This window comes from Gracilinanus agilis, chromosome 1 (assembly GCF_016433145.1).
Source record: "Gracilinanus agilis isolate LMUSP501 chromosome 1, AgileGrace, whole genome shotgun sequence".
Classification (NCBI taxonomy): domain Eukaryota; kingdom Metazoa; phylum Chordata; class Mammalia; order Didelphimorphia; family Didelphidae; genus Gracilinanus; species Gracilinanus agilis.
Genome location: NC_058130.1, coordinates 94,231,793 through 94,249,512, shown reverse-complemented (window position 1 = coordinate 94,249,512; position 17,720 = coordinate 94,231,793). Strand labels below are relative to the sequence as shown.

Genomic DNA, 17,720 nt, shown 5'->3' with positions numbered 1-17,720 from the left:
TAGATTCATATGAGCTGATATACAAAATGAAGTGAACAGAAACAATAGAACCTTATTCAGAGTAACGATAATATTGTCATGATAAACAAAAGACTTGACTGTTCTAACCAATGATTCATGCAATTTCTTTTTAATTTTTTAAAATTTATTTTCTTTCTTTTTTTTTTTTTTTAAACTTACCTGCTGTCTTAGAATCAATACTAGGTATTGGTTCTAAGGCAGAAGATCAGTAAGGGCTAGGCAACTGGTGTGAAGATAGGATTAAATCTCCCCTTGTCTATTTTTAGCTAATCAAATCAAGAACTTGAAGTACCCCTACTTACCATTAAGTATGAGAGTTTACAAGTCACTTGCTAAAGTAAGCTCACACCTCCAAAGGCCACTGTCCCACCCCCACCCCCTCAGAACCTCCCAGCAGTGCTAAGCAAATTGAAAGATTGTCATTGGTTTATGTGATGAGGGAATGACAGAAGTGCCAGAAAATGATGTGGAAAAAGAAGCATAAAAGAAGAGACCAGCATGGTCTAGCATTCATTCCCTTCCTGGTGTTTGGAGAGATTGGTTCTAGAGATTCCTTTCCTGGCTTGGAGACTTTTGCCCAGGATCCTGCATCAGCTTGCTGGGTGAGTGGCTGAGATTCCTGCCTTGGCTTTTGTAATAGGTATATACTTTAAAAGTATGAAGGCGGATTTTTGCAAGCATATTAGGGAAAGCCTTGGCTGGAAGTCATGGACATTCTGAATGGAATGCAAGGGGAGAGAGGAGAGAGCTAAGCAACAGACATTGCTGTTTTGAGAGAGGTTTGGAGCAGATGTGCAATCAGCAGTCCTTATTTGACCTGGGATCTTGGAGAGTGGTGAAGGTTGTAAAGGCTGAAGACATCATCCTGCAAGTCAACTCTAAGTGGGGAAGAGGCCTATTTTCTGGTGGACAGTTTGCAGACATCTCTCCCTACCTGGTTACTTTTGGATCATTGGCTGTGGAGGAGTTGGTTCCTGGTATCCTGAAGACATCTCTGGATCAGTTGTGAGAACCCAAATCCAAGCCCTCTTCCTCAGGTCCTTAGCCAAGCTGTCAAACCTGACGGAAGTTAGGTTGGCTAAGGAACTTACCCTTTTGACTCCAGTCCTGGGCAGTTAGATATAGTTTCACCTCACCCCTTCTCCTATCCTCTCAAAAAAAAAACAAAACCAAACAACTATTTCCCTGTTTGTTTTCTTCGTACCTTAAAGTTTCCATAGTGTGTGTATTTATTATACTCTATGTTTATCCCTTGTCTAGATGGAGCAGGGTGATAGTTAGGGGCTAACTGTCACTCCTGTCAATAGTCATTTCCCCTAACAGCTAAACCCAGTTTCCCTAACTTGTTTGGTCCCACCTATTGTCAATTCCTGTCTCCTACTTACCCTTCTGAACCAACATATGATATTTAAATTAACTCCCCTGTTTTTCCCATAAGACTTTGGAGGAGGCTGCATTTTTGGAACTCTGGCTGAAGAAACTTGGGAGTTCTGGCTGAGAATTACTGGGGAAATCCATGTGGAGATAGGACTTGGGGAAGCCAGATTTCACCAGAGAAGGGCTACTAGGCTTGTTAAGTCTGTCTCTTACCTTCATTTTTCCACTTCAACTCTTTCCACCTCTTTGTAAATAAAAGCTGCTAAAGGTCATTTTGACTTAAGCTATAATATTTTTAAATTGGCAACCACAATATTACTTTATAACTCTCATATTTAATAAAAACCCTAAATTTAAACTCTTACATTGATATTTTTATATCATTGTCATTTCCTAAAATCTCTTCCCTCCAAAGGATGCTCTCTTGTGAAAAAGTATGGCTAATTAAAATAAACCAACACATTGGTCATGGCAAATAATGCATGTTTCATTCAGCATCTATTAGCCATAAACTCTACTGTGAGGATGAATATTTTTATGCTTTTCAAAATTGTTTTTACAGTACTGTAGACATTGCAAAAGTTGTTCTAATAATTTCACTCTGCATCAGTTCATGCAAATCTCCTAATATTTTTTCCAATTCTTTATACCCATTTCTTACAGAACATTGCCCTATGTTCTCATAACTTTCTGAAATAAAAATCCTCTACCCCATACAAAGAGATAGACATAGTAATACAATTCTGATTAGGACAAAAAAGAGAAAGGTATTAATATAGACTCAGAGTTACCTCATGGACTAAGACTGATTTTTAAATGTGTAGACATGGAAGTGAAGGCAGTTAGCAGAGGATGAATATACAAGTATGATATGTTTTTAAAAATTGGATCAAGAGTAAATAAAGCTGTCAGAATGAGCTGATATTGGCAAGGAAAGCTAAGGACAAAAATTATTTTTAAAAGCTACATGTGGTAAAGGTGAAGAAGCATTGACTTCCTATTTAGAGTAGAGGAGATGATGAATGTAAAATGAATAGAAGGCAGAAATGTTTAAATCTTATGTTTCTTCTGTTTCCTTTACTAGAGAATGATTACTGGACTAAAAAGAACAGAATAAAGAAGTAGTCTTCATAATATATAAGGCAATAAGTTTGATTTGATTCTTGGGAAAATTCTAAACCATTAAAGAAAAGATTAATGAAAAAGGAAGTAGGGATCATAAAGAGCCAGTTATAGCTTCAAGTATATGTCATGCTACATTCATGAAATTTTCTTCTTGATGGAGTTACTTGAGTCTGATGAGAGGTAAAATAGGGAGGTAGGTAGGAAGATGTAGCTTAAGTCCTATTTCTAATATAATGGTTATGTGACTTTGGGCTAGTCTCTGAACTCGTACTATGTTCAGACTTAATGTCAAAAGTTACAAGGATAAAAGCTACAGATAAACAGGTCTGAGTAAATTTGAGGAATGTGGATCCTTTCCACTTCCTCCTACCCCCTAAATCAAGGAAGATCAAGAAAAGACTCATGGAAGAGGCAAAGGCTTAAAATAGAAACATTATAAATGAATTTTAGTCAGAATCTCTTATATGTTTATCTATAATGGCCTTAGAGCTTATCTAATTTCCTCATTTAACAAATAACACTGGGGCCCAGAAAACTTAAGGAACTTGCCTAAGGTGATAACAGTGGAGATGAAGAAAGATTAGTTAAGCAAGGTCTTGAACCTAGATACTTTGAGTCCAAATCCAGCATCTCTTTCCACTATATCATAGATTAGAAAGATATGGGCTTTTAAAGGAGATAGGTAAAAAATGAACAAAAAAAGCTACTCTGAAGACAAACTTTGCCTATTTGATATCCAGGGTAAACCTTAATTAAATTCAGCAATATGCAAATAGAAACTCTGTGAGAACACATTTCATGCCACAACCAGTTTCCCAGCAATTTAATTTTTGATATCAGTCTTATTTAAGATTAATTTGGTTATTTAGTTTCCCATTTATCTGGATACCAGCTAGAGGTGGTTTGACAAAGAATAGGCACAATCCTAGCCACAAAAAGGACATATTCCTCTACTAAAAATTACTAAATTCTATTTTTGGTTTATATTAAGTTTTCTGTGTTTTTAATATGAATCAAAAATAAAATTCATCTTCTGAAAGTGTACCTTTTAGAACCAGAGAGTTATCAAAATATCCTTAAAAAGTCTAGCATGAAAAACCTAATCATTTTTACTTATTTTTGACTAGTTATATTCTCTCTCTCAATTCTTCCAGTCTTGGAGGCAGTGATTATGCTAAGGACTATGTCCCTTGCATTTTATACCCAACTGGTTTATCTTAATTTAAAAAGGAGATAAATCATTTCTATTAATCTTTGCCTAATTAACCTTTTCACCTTCCTTTTACTGTCCACATGATCTCTGCCTTCAAGGAGCTTGCAATTTAGTTGAGGAGATGAAAACAATGAGTCAATAAGAAAATAATACAAGATACAATATAATTACTAATTGGGAGTTCTGGGTGTATATAGTGCAATAAGAAAGAATAGAAGATGAACATCTTTGTGAGCTCAGAGTAGTTGAGGTACACTTTATGAGACTTCTGATAGATTCAAATAAAGGGGGAGAGAAGAGGTGAGGGCATTTGGGGAAGCAGCATTAGTAAAGGCTCAGAAGTAGGAATGTGAATAGTATGTGGGGAGGACAGTGAAGAGAGTGGGCTGGATGGACTGGAGGAATCAGTTTGGGGAAGAGTGGAAGATAAAGGTGGAGAGGTTAAGTGAGGCCAGATAGTGGAAGGTCTGCTAACTTGAACTTGGGGTATACAGAGACCAACAATTACATTCAAAAGTTTCTCCCCAGGGTGGGTTTTCTGATGTTGGATAAAATTTGAGTTCCGAATAAAGACTTTTCCACATTCTTTGCATTCATAAGGTTTCTTTCTAGAATGAGATCTCTGATGATGACTCAAATCTGAATTCTTGCTGAAGCCTTTCCCATAGTCCTTACATTCATGGGATTTCCCCCAAGCATGAATTCTCTGGTGCCGATTTAAACTTGCTTTCTGTTTAAATGATTTTTCACATTCTTTACATTGATAAAATTTCTCCCCAATGTGAATTCTCTGATGCTGAATAAGGTATGAACTTCTAATGAAGCCTTTCCCACACTCTTTACACTCAAAAGGTTTCTCTCCAGTATGGAGTGCCTGATGATGAATAAGCTGTGAGTTCAAACTGAAAGCCTTCCCACATTCTTTACATTCAAAAGGTTTCTCCCCAGTGTGGATTCGTTGATGCCTTATAAAGGTTATTTTTTGAATGAAGGCTTTCCCACATTCCTTACATTGGAAAGGCTTCTCTCCAGTGTGAATTCTCTGATGCTGAATGAGTGTTGAATTAAAGCTGAAGGCTTTCCCACATTCCTTACATTCATAGGGTTTCTCTCCAGTGTGAATTCTTTGGTGTGCAGAACAATGTGAACTACACCTGAAAGCTTTTTCACATTCTTTGCATTTAAAGGGCTTTTCCCCAGTGTGGATTCTCTGATGCTGAACAAATGTTGAATTAAAGCTGAAGGCTTTTCCACATTCCTTACATTCATAAGGCTTCTCTACAGAATGAAGTCTCTGATGTTGAAAAAAATCTGAACTTTGATAGAAATGTTTGCCACAATCATCACATTGATAGAATATTTTGGAGATTTTCTGATGCATTTCAAGATGTGAGATTTCACTAACATTTTCTCTTAATTTTTTATATGTCTGACATTTCCTTCCCATTCTTTCATCCTTGATTGTCATTTTAGTGAAATCTCTTTCCTCTCTCCTCATTCCTTCTTCTTTAGGATTTCTTTGTTGCTTCTTGAGCTTATCCTGCAGTTCATTAATTTCTTTAAAGTTGGGTTCCTGAGGAACATTCACCTGGAGTCCTACTGTCACCATGTGTTTATTTATTTTAATACACACTTCCTGCTTTGGAGTCAACACCTTATTCTTAGTCCTGATCTCACCATCTGGGAGAAGAAAATATGAACATCATTCTATTAGTTACCTCATCTGTAGACTGTCAACCTGAAATCTGAGAACCCCAAGTTTGCCCCTATCCCTAGGGAAATAACCTTAAGGGAAGTTCCAGCCTGACTTTGTTTCAGACTGAACAATCCTAATTTAGGTGGGATTAGTAGACATAATCAATTGTTAAGTCTTGTCTTAGAAGTTTCTCTCATTGTTTCAAAGTCCTCTCCCAGGAAACCTAGCCCTTGACTGGACTCTTTCTTTAGTATCCATTATAAAGGGGTGCTTCAAGGAAGCTGGTATGGGTTCAGGCTGGGGAATGAGCATGGTCTGGCTGCTGCAGTGAGATCCTGGGAGAGCCCCACCCTGAGCCAATCACCATGGCATAATAGGCTAGGAGAGAGAGACAGAGAGCTGTGCTTTAAGACTTGCAGTGTGGAGAGTGGCAGGCTGGAAACTGAGAATGCAGAGAGGGAGATAGAAAGCAGAGAGAGAGCAGAGAGACATAGAGATGCCAGAGCCTTTCAGCACAATTGAGTCAAAGTTATGGGAGCTGTGGGGACTGTGAATGGGATCACAGATTCCATTTTACTGAGCACACAGGTTCAATATTTATACAGTTTCTACACTCTATGATCAAAGGAAAATAACAGATCAAAAGAAAATAACATGTCAAAACATACATCCTTGGTGCTGTCGATGTGGAATCTAGAGACCCCAAACTTGTGGCTTAGTGAGATCTGATGAACCCCAAGTTTTAGAAATAGCTTGTAGGCTGGAGACCCTCAAAGCTTGTGCTTCCCTGTTCCCAGAGAGAATCCACCCTGAAGGGAATCTCAGGCTAGCAGTTGCAGACTGAATAATGGACCCTAGGGTAAATGCTAAATATACCTTTGTCTTAGGTAGTCTTCCCCATTGTATCAAAGACCCAGTACCAGGAAGACACACCTGGGCAGGGACTATCCTTTAGTATCCGTTGTGTAAGCAGCCCTTTCCCTTACACCCTAGCCTCTAGCTAAGATTCCTTTCCCAAGCTTGATTGTAAATCCCATCCTTACCAGTATAATGTCAATCATCTTCCCCAGCCCCTGGATCTTCCCAAATGGTATATAAGTTCCCCAATTTCCTTTGTTCCTTGGAGTTGTCATCTAGCAAGGTGTCACTCCCAGGGGGTCAGGGACAGAGCAAAGCAGTGTTCAATCCTGGACTCTGCATAAGGCGCAGCTCTGCATAAGAGGCCAAGTAGCCCTGTTCCCCCTTTCCCTTGATTAAAGAGTGGCTTTATGACTATTTAATAGTTCTGTGTTTTTTCTAAGTTAACAGTGCCAATTAGAGAGTGCCTTTAAATGGTAATTTTCAAAGCTTTCTTTGGTCTGTTTTTGCTGGCAAAAGGATTTCTTTAGAAGTACAAAGGTACCAAGGTATAGCTGGGTGTACACATGAAAGCCACTCGTCCCAGAGATAGAGCTCAAGGTTTTGTGATAGTTAGCTGGTCAGGATGTTCTGAGCCAATTAAGAAGCCAGGTGTTCTTAGATAGTGATTTGTAGACCTCCAAGATCAGACTGGTCCTTGTTAGGGTCTTGAGGCAGATCTGCAAATGTGTCTTTTCTGGCTGCTTTTGCCTCAATGGGCCCAGAATGTCCTCATGAACTTGTCATCTCCCTGATAATCCTCTCTTGGACTTCTCATTTCCTTTGTAGGCATTGTAAAGCCAATCAATCATACTTCCCTGGCCTTAGTTCCCCAAAAGGTATTTAAGTCCCAAAGTTCTATTGTTTTCTGGAAAATCATCTAGTGTGGTGATTCTCTCAGAGACACTGTCCTCAGAGCCCCCAGAGTTTTGACTCTGTATAGTATTTAGCCCTTGACTCTGTGTAGTGGCCAAATAGTAAGGACCTGTCTCTTTCCTGATTAAAGATTTGGTTTTCATGGCTACTTTAGTAGTCCTGTGTTTTTTACAAGTCGACAAGACTATTCAGTTCCACATATAGAAGCACTTAATAATGAACATAATTTTGTATATTAATAGAGATAAAAGAACCCACAACTGGAAATCAATAATTCTAGGAATAGACCAACAGGCAAGAAAAAATAGAAAATAAGGATAAAAAAGAAAGGAAAAAGAAAATAAAGGAGTTGGGTTCATCAGGAGATGGGGTGAGAGAGTGTTGAAAGAGACATAGGAATAACAGTAATACAACCAACAATATTGGGGAATATAAAATACAAAGCATAGTTCCTGCCCTCAAGGAACTTATAATGAATTTGAGATGGTAAGACCAAAACACATACAAATTTTGAAAATATAGTAACAAAACGGGTCAACTTCATTATTCCATGATAGCTTAGCCTTTGAGGGGTTTGAAAGGAAATGAGTTCAGTTTATTAAAGATGAGTTCTGAGACTAAGAATCCTATATTCATTTGTTTGATAGTGATTTGCCTCCTTAAGGCTAAATTTCTCAGGATTGATTTTCTTCTTAATGGTCTGACTTATTGGAGAGTTCCTATTATTCTCTATTAGTGACAAAGACTGTTGATCTAGTATTGGGATGCCCATTAACAATTATGTGCCCACATGAAGTGGAAGCATTACTGCTAAGACATAGAACACAGGCATTTTCTGATCAGATAATTATAAGGTATGAAATAACCTTGCTAAATAATGAAAATATTACTTTAAACCATTGTACAACTCTTAATCCTGCCACCTTGATTCCTAATTTACCAGTTTCAGAAGAACCTTTACATAATTGTGAAACACTAGTGTCCATGGCTGAAAAGCCTTGAGACAATCTCCTGGACACTCCTTTAGAGAATCCTGATCTACTTTTATTTACTGATGGTTTTTCCTTTATGAGGGATGGCATACGCTACACTGGAGCTGCTTACTCACAAGGGTTAGACTTTGGGAACTTGCCATATATTGTTAAATGTTATGGGACTGTGACTAATGCTTCTGTCTAATTCCAGGAAAAGGGAACACATGAGCCGTTAATAGTGCTAAGAATGCACAAAGGTCATGGAGACCGACCGACCGACCAATCCAATGGGATTGATGAGAACATCTGCACAGTGCCAAGGAGCACAAGGTCAAAGACATCATACATATACAGGTGGGATTGGGGTACTCCCACACCAACACTAAGGACTTGAACTCAGTGTAAGAATCAAAGCTGTGATGCTTAACATATGTTAAGACGTAGGACTCTCCAAACTATACTGCCAGTCAGGTACAGCAGGTTGCCTATCATCTGGCTCACCCATATATTCCTGAGAGTGAAGGGGATGACAGGCACTTCCCTTGCATATAAATCTGGTCCTTTTTTCTCTCTTATAGAATGGCAACTTCCTGTTGTCTTAGCTGTAAATGGGTAAGTGCAGTATTACTGCATTGTGTCCTACAGACTAGTAGGATGGGAATTATAATTGACAGGACCCTAATACAAGGGCCTGTTATAAATTTATTTTGTTTATTCAAAACTTTATAGACATAGCTTTTGATATTTTGATTTTGATTTTAATGCCTTTCCTTTTCAAAAGTTTCAATTTTCTTCTATTTGATTTTTTATATTTTTTTCTTTTGAATTTACTCATACAACCCCATGACTCAACTATATATTTTGAGCTGATCCGGGTATTTCTTTCTAAATACCCACGTCAGGGGGGATTGTATTTTTATAATATCCAAGATTTAATTTCTATTTTTGTTTGAGAAAAATTCTCAGGGAAAGAAACTTGCTGATTCCTTAATCCAGAGAATGAACTATTTGCAGAGAGATGCCTGAAGAACCTACATTTAATCAAGAGATCCAGAATGAACTTTGGGTTACAATTGATTGAACTGATGGGGTTTGTTGCATCTAGCGATCCAGAATGAACTTTGGGTACAATGAATGGACTGATGGGTTTGAACAGCTACTTTAATTGTACATGTTATACCAATAGGGGACTGCCCCCAAATAGTTTCTTGTCAATGCGCTTAGCAAAACATTGGTTTTACTTTCTCTCTTTTCCATTTCCCCTCTTATCTCTAACTATTATAGTTAGAAGACCTTTGTGGGTATAAGATGTTTGTATAAAATGATCACTTGGGGTGACTAGGCACCCAAAATGATCATCAGGGGGGATTGTGTAAATAGAATTAGCTCTAGCCATTCATAGCTAAACTCTTACTTAACCTAAGCATAGAAATGATGTAATTCCTCAACCTTCCTTAGTGGGAGGGGAGACGAGTTACCCACACTTGACAATAAGTAACAAATCAAGAACAAGGGACTGCCCTTTGGGCAGTCCAAAATCAGTGTAGAGGCTGCCATTTGTCCACTTGAATTAGAGTGGACCCACAGGAAGTGATGAAAGACACTTCCTCTTTAAGTATGTTGGCTACTTCCTGTGGAGGCTGTTCCCGCTTTGAACTTGGTGCTGATGGATCTCGGAGGAGACCCCAGGCAGCTTCTACTCTGAATGGTCACGTGGGTAAGTTAGGCTGACTTCCTTGGCCTACCTAGGCCGCTTCTAAACTCTGCCTTAAGCAGGCATTAGCCTATCTGGTTGCTAGGCCTTGAGGCTTGTAGCCTGATTTATTTAGTCTTTTAACCTTCTCTCCCTTTCTCTTTATTCCCATACCTTTACCTCCTAGTTGTAAATAAACTGCCTTAACCTGATGCTGACTTGGGTCTGATTTAATTATGGAATCAATCTGAACTGTTGATTCCTGGAGGCCACGTTTTAAATATATATCTATAAAATACCTAAATTCCCCTCTTACATCTGACATAGCTTCCACTAGGGAAGGCTGTCCCAGCTGGTAATAATAATTTTTTTCTTTCATTTTCTGCTCCTTTAAACAATAAATAACAGTTCCAATAATTGAATTTATGGGTGTCTGGACTCATGTTATGAAGTACCCCACTTCAAAGTCTCATTCATATTTGCTTTCTAGCATCTTGCAAAGTGGTAACGGGTGTTAAGGCAATAAAACTAACAAATTCTTTCTTCTTTACTTACCATTATTGTTGCTTTGCAGATCCCCTTTGTTCAGACACCCCTGAACATCAAGGGCCCCTGACTCTTCTCGTTTTAGCTGGGAGATCACAGAAGGTTTCAGAAATGGACACCCTGCCCAAGGCCAAAAGAAAAACAAGATATTACTGGAGGCTTGGAGGCTCTAGAGCTAAAAGGGACTTAATAGATTGCCTAGTCCAAAGTCATCATTCTAGAAGTGAGGAAACTACATCCTAGAAAAACTAATTGATTTACTCAAGGTCACGATAAAAGAGCTGGATTTTGAACCTGGATGTTTTAACTTCAAGATTGGTGTTCTGCTTCAGTAATCTCAGAGTATAAGGAAGAGTGGAATTCAGTAAAGAAATATAAGTTACAGGAAGATGAGGGGATTCATCTTCACAGGAAAGCATTGTTGACATGGAATCTAGAGACCCCAAACTTGTGGCTTAGTGAGATATGATGAACCCCAAGTTTTAGAAATAGCTTGTAGGTTGGAGACCCCCAAAACTTGTGCTTATTCCCTGTTCCCGTGAGAATCCACCCTGAAGGGAATCTCAGGCTAGCAGTTGCAGACTGAATAATGGACCCCAGGGTAAAAGTTAAGTGGCTCTTTTGCCTTAGAAGCTTCTCCTATTGTACCACATCCCCCCCATTGTACCATATCCCCCTTCCAGGGATCGAACTCAGGACCTTCAGCTTACAAGACCGACACTCTACCAACTACGCCAAAGTTTGGGGCCTCTAGATTCCATGTCGATAGCATGTTATGTAATGGGAACTGGAAAGGAAGAAAATGTTTAAGACTGTAAAACAAAAAGAAGAGTATGGAATGCAGAGATTCCATTACTCCAAATTATATTGGGCTAAAGGATCACACACACACACACAAACACACACACATATGCACATACACATGCATGCACACATACATACTCTCTCTCTATATATATATATGTATATATATATATATATATATATAAATTAATTAAATAATATCAATATATAAACTCTCTCTCTATTTTAAGTTAATACAAAGGTATAGACAAAGCAGGGGAGGAAATGAAAAGCTCTTCTCACACTTACCTTTATAGGTGTTCTTTCTGTCTAGAGGTCTCTGTGGATCCTGAATCCAAGGCTTTCCACCTTGCTCTAGCTGAGAGATTACAGCAGGTTTAGGAAACAGAAATGCTGCTTGAAAGGAAAAAAAGGGACAAAAGAGTGAATTGCATCACATGGAGCTATCCTTGAGCCCTGTGTCTGCTGTCGGACAATGAGGAAAGAAGAAAAATACACAATAGGGAGGTTAAAAAGAAGCCCAGATGAGGGAAAAAAGGCTCAGGATTATTCTCCTAATACTATGAAGTAGGTTGTAATATTTGAGAGTTTGCTTAAGGGGAATACTTGGATTTGGGGTCTCTCCTTAATTTAGAAAATTCTCACAACAGACAAGTGGGCATCAAGGTCCAAAAGAGAAAGAGGTCAGGATTTATTCCAGAGAACTGAAAAGATGGACTTAGGTGGAGTATCGGGATGTTGCTCATTTGAAATCAACTTTGAACTGCCTACCCTTTGATCCAGCCATATCACTGCTGGGTTTATACCCCTAAGAGATCATAAGGAAAAAGACTTGTACAAAAATATTTATAGCTGCACTTTTTGTGGTGGCAAAAAAAATGGAAAATGAGGGAATGCCCTTCAATTGGGGAATGGCTGAACAAATTGTGGTATCTGTTGGTGATGGAATACTATTGTGCTGAAAGGAATAATGAACTGGAGGAATTCCATGTGAACTGGAAAGACCTCCAGGAATTGATGCAGATGAGAGGAGCAGAACCAGGAGAACATTATACATAGAGACGGCTACACTGTGGTAAAATCAAATGTGATGAACTTCTGTACCAGCAGCAATGCAATGATCCAGGACAACTATGAGGGATCTATAAGAAAGAACGCTATCCACATTCAGAGGAAGAACTGTGGCAGTAGAAACACAGAAGAAAAGCAACTGCCTGATCACATGGGTAGATGGGAATATAATTAGGGATACTAACTCAAAATGAGCACCCTAGCACAAATATCAATAATATGGAAATAGGTCTTGATCAATGATACATGTAAAACCCAGTGGAATTGTGCATCAGCTATGGGAGGGGTGAGGGAGGGGAGGGATAGAACATGAATCCTATAACCATGGGAAAATGCTCTAAATTAATTAAATAAAAGCTTTGAAATAAAATAAATAAATGAAATAAAAACTCGTGTTGAAATCAACTTTGAACAGATACCAGGGAAAAGGAAGCAAAACCCCCTCAACTTATATATTTCTAACAAAATCCAGCAGCAGGATTTAGAAAAAGAAACTCCATTTAAAATCACTCTAGATGATATAAAATATTTAGGAAACTATCTGCCAAGACAAAACTGGTTCTAAATAATTGGAAAAACATTTATTGCTCATGGGTAGGATGAGCTAATATAATAAAAATGACAATTCTACCCAAATTAATCTACTTATTCAGTGCTATATCTATCAAACTACCAAAAACTTTTTTATAAAATTAGAAAAAATTATAACAAAGTTCATCTGGAAGAACAAAAGATCAAGTATATCAAGGAAAATAATGAAAAAAAATGTGAAGGAGGTTGGCTTAGCAGTACCAGATCTTAAACTGTACTATAAAGCAGTGGTCATCAAAACAATAAGGTAATGGCTAAGAGATAGAAGGGTGGATCAATGGAACAGACTAGGGGTAAATGACCTCAGCAAGCTAGTGTTCAATAAACCCAAAGATAACAGCTTTTCAGATAAAAACTCACTATTTGACAAAAACTGCTGGGAAAATTAGAAAACAATATGGGGGAATTCAGGTTTAGATTAAATAAACTCTCAATTGAAGATCAAAGGGACCAAAAGATGTTCTTGTCCAGAAAATACTTGAATTTGGAAAATACGATTCTATATGATTCATGACACTCTACTTAATCTGAATATTAACAGAGGTCTTAAAACCTCTAACTAGAAAGCCAAGAAAACCTAAAGGGCAAACAATATGTGTGAGCAAAAGAGAGTTCCTTACCCAGAGAGACCAGATTTCCATAATTCTCCAGCATCACATCTCTATATAGAGCCCTCTGAGCTGGGGTCAGGCCTTCCCATTCCTTTTGGGTAAAGTACACAGCCACGTCCTCAAATGTCACTGATTCCTGCAACAAGACGGTCCTGCTACCACGGAACAGTCTTAACATTCATTCTCTTCAAGGGGTCTGAGGTGGGAATAGCTAACAGTATGCTCCCTTGGAGAGATGATCTGCTGGTATATGTAATTCTCAGTAACTGTGGGAGATAAGCATGGAGCAGGGGAAGGAGAAACATAATGGACAGTTACCCAAGAAGAAGGACTCAATAAGTGCTCCCATTCAAATAGGCAATTTCTACTTTATCACACATTTCTCATAGATACCCTATCCTTTTTAGAGATTCAGAGTTGGGCTTAGGCTATGTGTCCAAGTGAATTTGGGTCCAATCTGATCATCTGTATTTATATTTTTTATACTATTTACCTGATTTACTTGCCCTCTTAACATATATCACCACTTCTCCCCATATCACTTTCATTTCAGTTCTCCAAATCTACCATTTAGGGAACAATCATTTTGGTCTTGCTACCTCCACCTGAAACTCACCTTCATCTAGTCCAGACCTAACCCTTTTTGACTGTGCCTATTAGAACCCTAATTCCTTTGTGAATAATGTCCTCTGGATATTTCCTACACACTTCATGATGTTACTCCTCTTGTTGTCCCTTCTTGTTCAACATAAATTCTACTACTTCCCCCAATCCAATGGGAGAGCTGGACTGGCTTTTCCATCAATTCCTAATGGCATTGATAGTCTGTGAAACCACCAATCCATTGACACTTATCATTTAAAGTCTATGCTATCTACATCTCTTATTTTCTTTTAATTATTACTGGTATTGTTCACTAATTCCAAGGATGCATCTTTACCTCTGAGTAGAAGAAACATCCTTCCTTTTGAGCATTATTAAAAAAAACCCTCTTACCTTTTATTTCAGAATCAATATTAAATATCAGTTCCAAAGCAGAAGAGTTGTAAGGGCTAGGCAATGGAGGTTAAGTAACTTGCCCAGGGTCACATAGCTAGAAGTATCTGAATCCAAATTTGAACCCAGGACTGCCTATCTTTGGGCCTGTCTCTCAATCCACTGAGACACCCAGCTGCCCCTTGAGCATTATTCTTAAGACAATTGTCTCTTTATTTCATATTCAGTCTCTTCTTCACTTTGGGTTCCTTCCTATCCAAATTCAAATATCAACAGGATCAACATAAGGTAGCAGAAATAACACTGAAATCTGAGTAAGATGACCTGGGTTTGGATCCTAGCTCTTCTGTTTAATAGTTATATGACAATGAACTATCATTTAATTTCAACCTTTGAATATATTATCATTCCTTTTCCTTCCACTCCTTTCTTAACCCTCTATAATAAATACAGCTTCCCCTTTATTGAAATTTCTTCCTTAAATGGGAACCAATGAGCTCATGGCCAAGTCCAAAAGATCTCATTTTAAGAATGCCTCATGTTCAGAATTTGATTTGACTAGCTAAAATTGTTCTTAAAAACTCTTCTTTTTAGTTTCCATGATATCTTGCTCCAAAATTGTGAGTGGGCACTGCCTGCTGAATAAAAGGCACCCTCATCCTGCTATAAAGGCCTCTTTGATATGTCTTCAACCAACTTTTCCAGCCACAGTTCATAGTATTCCCTTGCTTACATTCTAGGTTCTAGTTTTTTACCTTTTCCTAGTCTCATTCTCCCCTCTCCTGTCTTTGAACATACCATCTCCCATGCTTGGAACTGACTGCTATTGTTATATTATAAGAAGGTCACTAACTCTATTTGATGTATATGAAGTTGGAGTACAGAGAGATAGGATGGCACTTCTCCTTTATAACAGTTGCCCAGGCAGAATCCTTTAGGTCAAATTGTTTATCCCTTCAGGACCCACCTGGGGTTAATTGATATTATTAAATTGGGCTCTTCAGCTCAGGTAATGTTGGTAATCTGACTCCCTTCCCAAATATGCTTTGGAAACCAATTCAGGAAGGTACTTTTAAAACTTGAATATATTTGGTAAGAAGGACAATGGTGTGGGATAGAGGTAATGGGAGACCCTACTCTAAATTGATACTAGTGAATCTCTAACTGTAGGCAAATGAAGGAATCAAGATGATAGCTTCTCTCTGGTATAGCCTGGTCAGGGCTAAACCAGAGTAGGCAAACTGCTGTGAAATCTTCAGCTTCTTCTTCAGTAGATCTTAAGCTTTATCAGTTGAGATATCTGCCCTTTCCACCCTCTTCTTCTCCTGCCCACTTCCCGGATCCCTCCCAGGCCCTGGGAAGCCTAGATAACTAAGATGATGAAACTCTTAATATCTAGGGACAGTAGACACAGAAATGGTGGTCTATACAAGTTGATAACAGTACAGGAAACACAGGAGGAGCTTGCAGGGTTGAGTTTGCAAGTCTCTATATCCCCCAAAGATCAGGATCCACACCAATCTCCAGCCTCAGGGACAGGTCAAAGACCCAAGAACCTCTCTCAGGGTTCTCAACTGCTCTCTCCATGGATCTTCATGCCTCTCTGGGAACATTACATCCAACTGATTCACCTGTCAATCAACAGTGAACTTCAAGCTCCCAGAGATTCAATATAGCATGAATGCCGTTTTATTTTTGGAAATTTCAACCTGTAAATTTCCAGCTGTTCTTGTCTGTGGATGATCTCTACACTATACTAATCTTAACTATGTGTTCCTATCCCATTAACTATTCCTTCCCAAAAAAATAAATCCTACCTTATCTAATGCTTTAACTAACTAACTAGCCTAAAGCTAATGACAAGGGTTTAGGATAGGTTTCTCTGTGGGAAAGTGTGGGATTTGAATACAACATTCCATGAACACATCAGTTGAACATAAACATAACATATGAACATTGTCATAACATTTAAGAACAATCATCTATGTTGTTTCCTAACCTTAAAATAAAGAAATTTGCAACAACTCTGTATTTCTAATACTAACTTCAAACAACATTCCTAACTCATATTAAACTCTAACATTTCTATTCCCTAATCTATAGTTAGAAACATTAGTCTGTCAGTAAATCTTATACTGTAGTTAATGTGTTAGTCCATTAGTTTTCATTTCTAACTAACCTACTCTACACAATGTCTACCTAACACTCTTTCAAACAATTCTATTCGAACATTCATAACTATTTTACACTGATCCTATACTAACTAAAATTTGAACATCCCTACATCTACTCTTTCCCTACGGGTTAGTAGACTTATGCAATATATGTTAGTAACAAAATTACATATGTACAAGGTTTTCATGTGATGTTCTCATGAAATGACTACTTTAGACCTTGCAAGGAATCTTAACTCTCTTGCTCATTTGGGTCATTGTAGTTTCTTATTCTTTAACTATATACATTTTATTTACAATATGTACATGTGATGTGACTTTATTGCAACTATGTGTTGGACTCATGACCTAACATATCCTGTCTGTGTTTATACTCACCTTCTTCTTCAGAATTTCTCTGTCAATCAGCTTATGTCCTGTTGCATGCATTCTATATGTGCATTTCCCTTGTGATTAGTGTCTGAATGTGAAAACCTTGCACCTATTCAAACCTAATCTTCATCCGCTGATCTTCACTTCTTGTGAGTCTCCTGGTGATGATGTCCAAGTCACAGTTGTTGTCACAGTTCAGGTCCTTGTACAGTCTGTCAGTGCAATGTCTCCTCTTGTCCTTGTGCTGGTCCTGATGTCCTGATGTCTCTGGAACTCTTCGGGATTTCATCTCTCTTCTCCTTTGCTGGAAACCCATCTTTCCTGTCGTCGACTTGATTGAAGAATCCCTGGATCAGAAACCAATGCATGACTGTGATGTTATGTCAGAATTTCGTGTTGCCACAAAATTTCTTTATGAGACTTTATGTTTGCACTTGTCTATGGTGTAAATGTATAATGTTTAGACTAATATTCTGTTTCTTCTTCTTCTTCACTACTACTTATTTCTGATAAACTTAACTGTTGATCTTCATACATGAATGAGGTCTTTGTGTGATCCAAATCAGTGATTTGAGTATCCTGTTCTTGATATTTATCTGTCTCTTGGTGTTTTCTTGTTTGAGGCTTTTTCAAGTATGATCTCTGTTTTATTTCTATATCAGATTCTGTGTCTTGTGATTGAG

The 17,720-nt window shown here is 38.1% G+C and overlaps 1 protein-coding gene across 1 annotated transcript; it reads right to left on the bottom strand.

Annotated features, from left to right (window-relative positions):
• Window positions 1-3,918: 3,918 nt before the first annotated feature.
• ZNF662 (zinc finger protein 662) lies at window positions 3,919-17,353 on the bottom strand. Its single transcript, XM_044676927.1, has 5 exons — window positions 17,157-17,353; window positions 13,505-13,647; window positions 11,511-11,618; window positions 10,428-10,538; window positions 3,919-5,416 (listed from the first exon to the last, which is right to left on the bottom strand). The coding sequence occupies exons 1-5, from the start codon at window positions 17,351-17,353 to the stop codon at window positions 4,014-4,016; spliced, it is 1,962 nt and encodes a 653-aa protein (XP_044532862.1). The 3' UTR covers window positions 3,919-4,013.
• Between the last annotated feature and the right edge of the window lie 367 nt (window positions 17,354-17,720).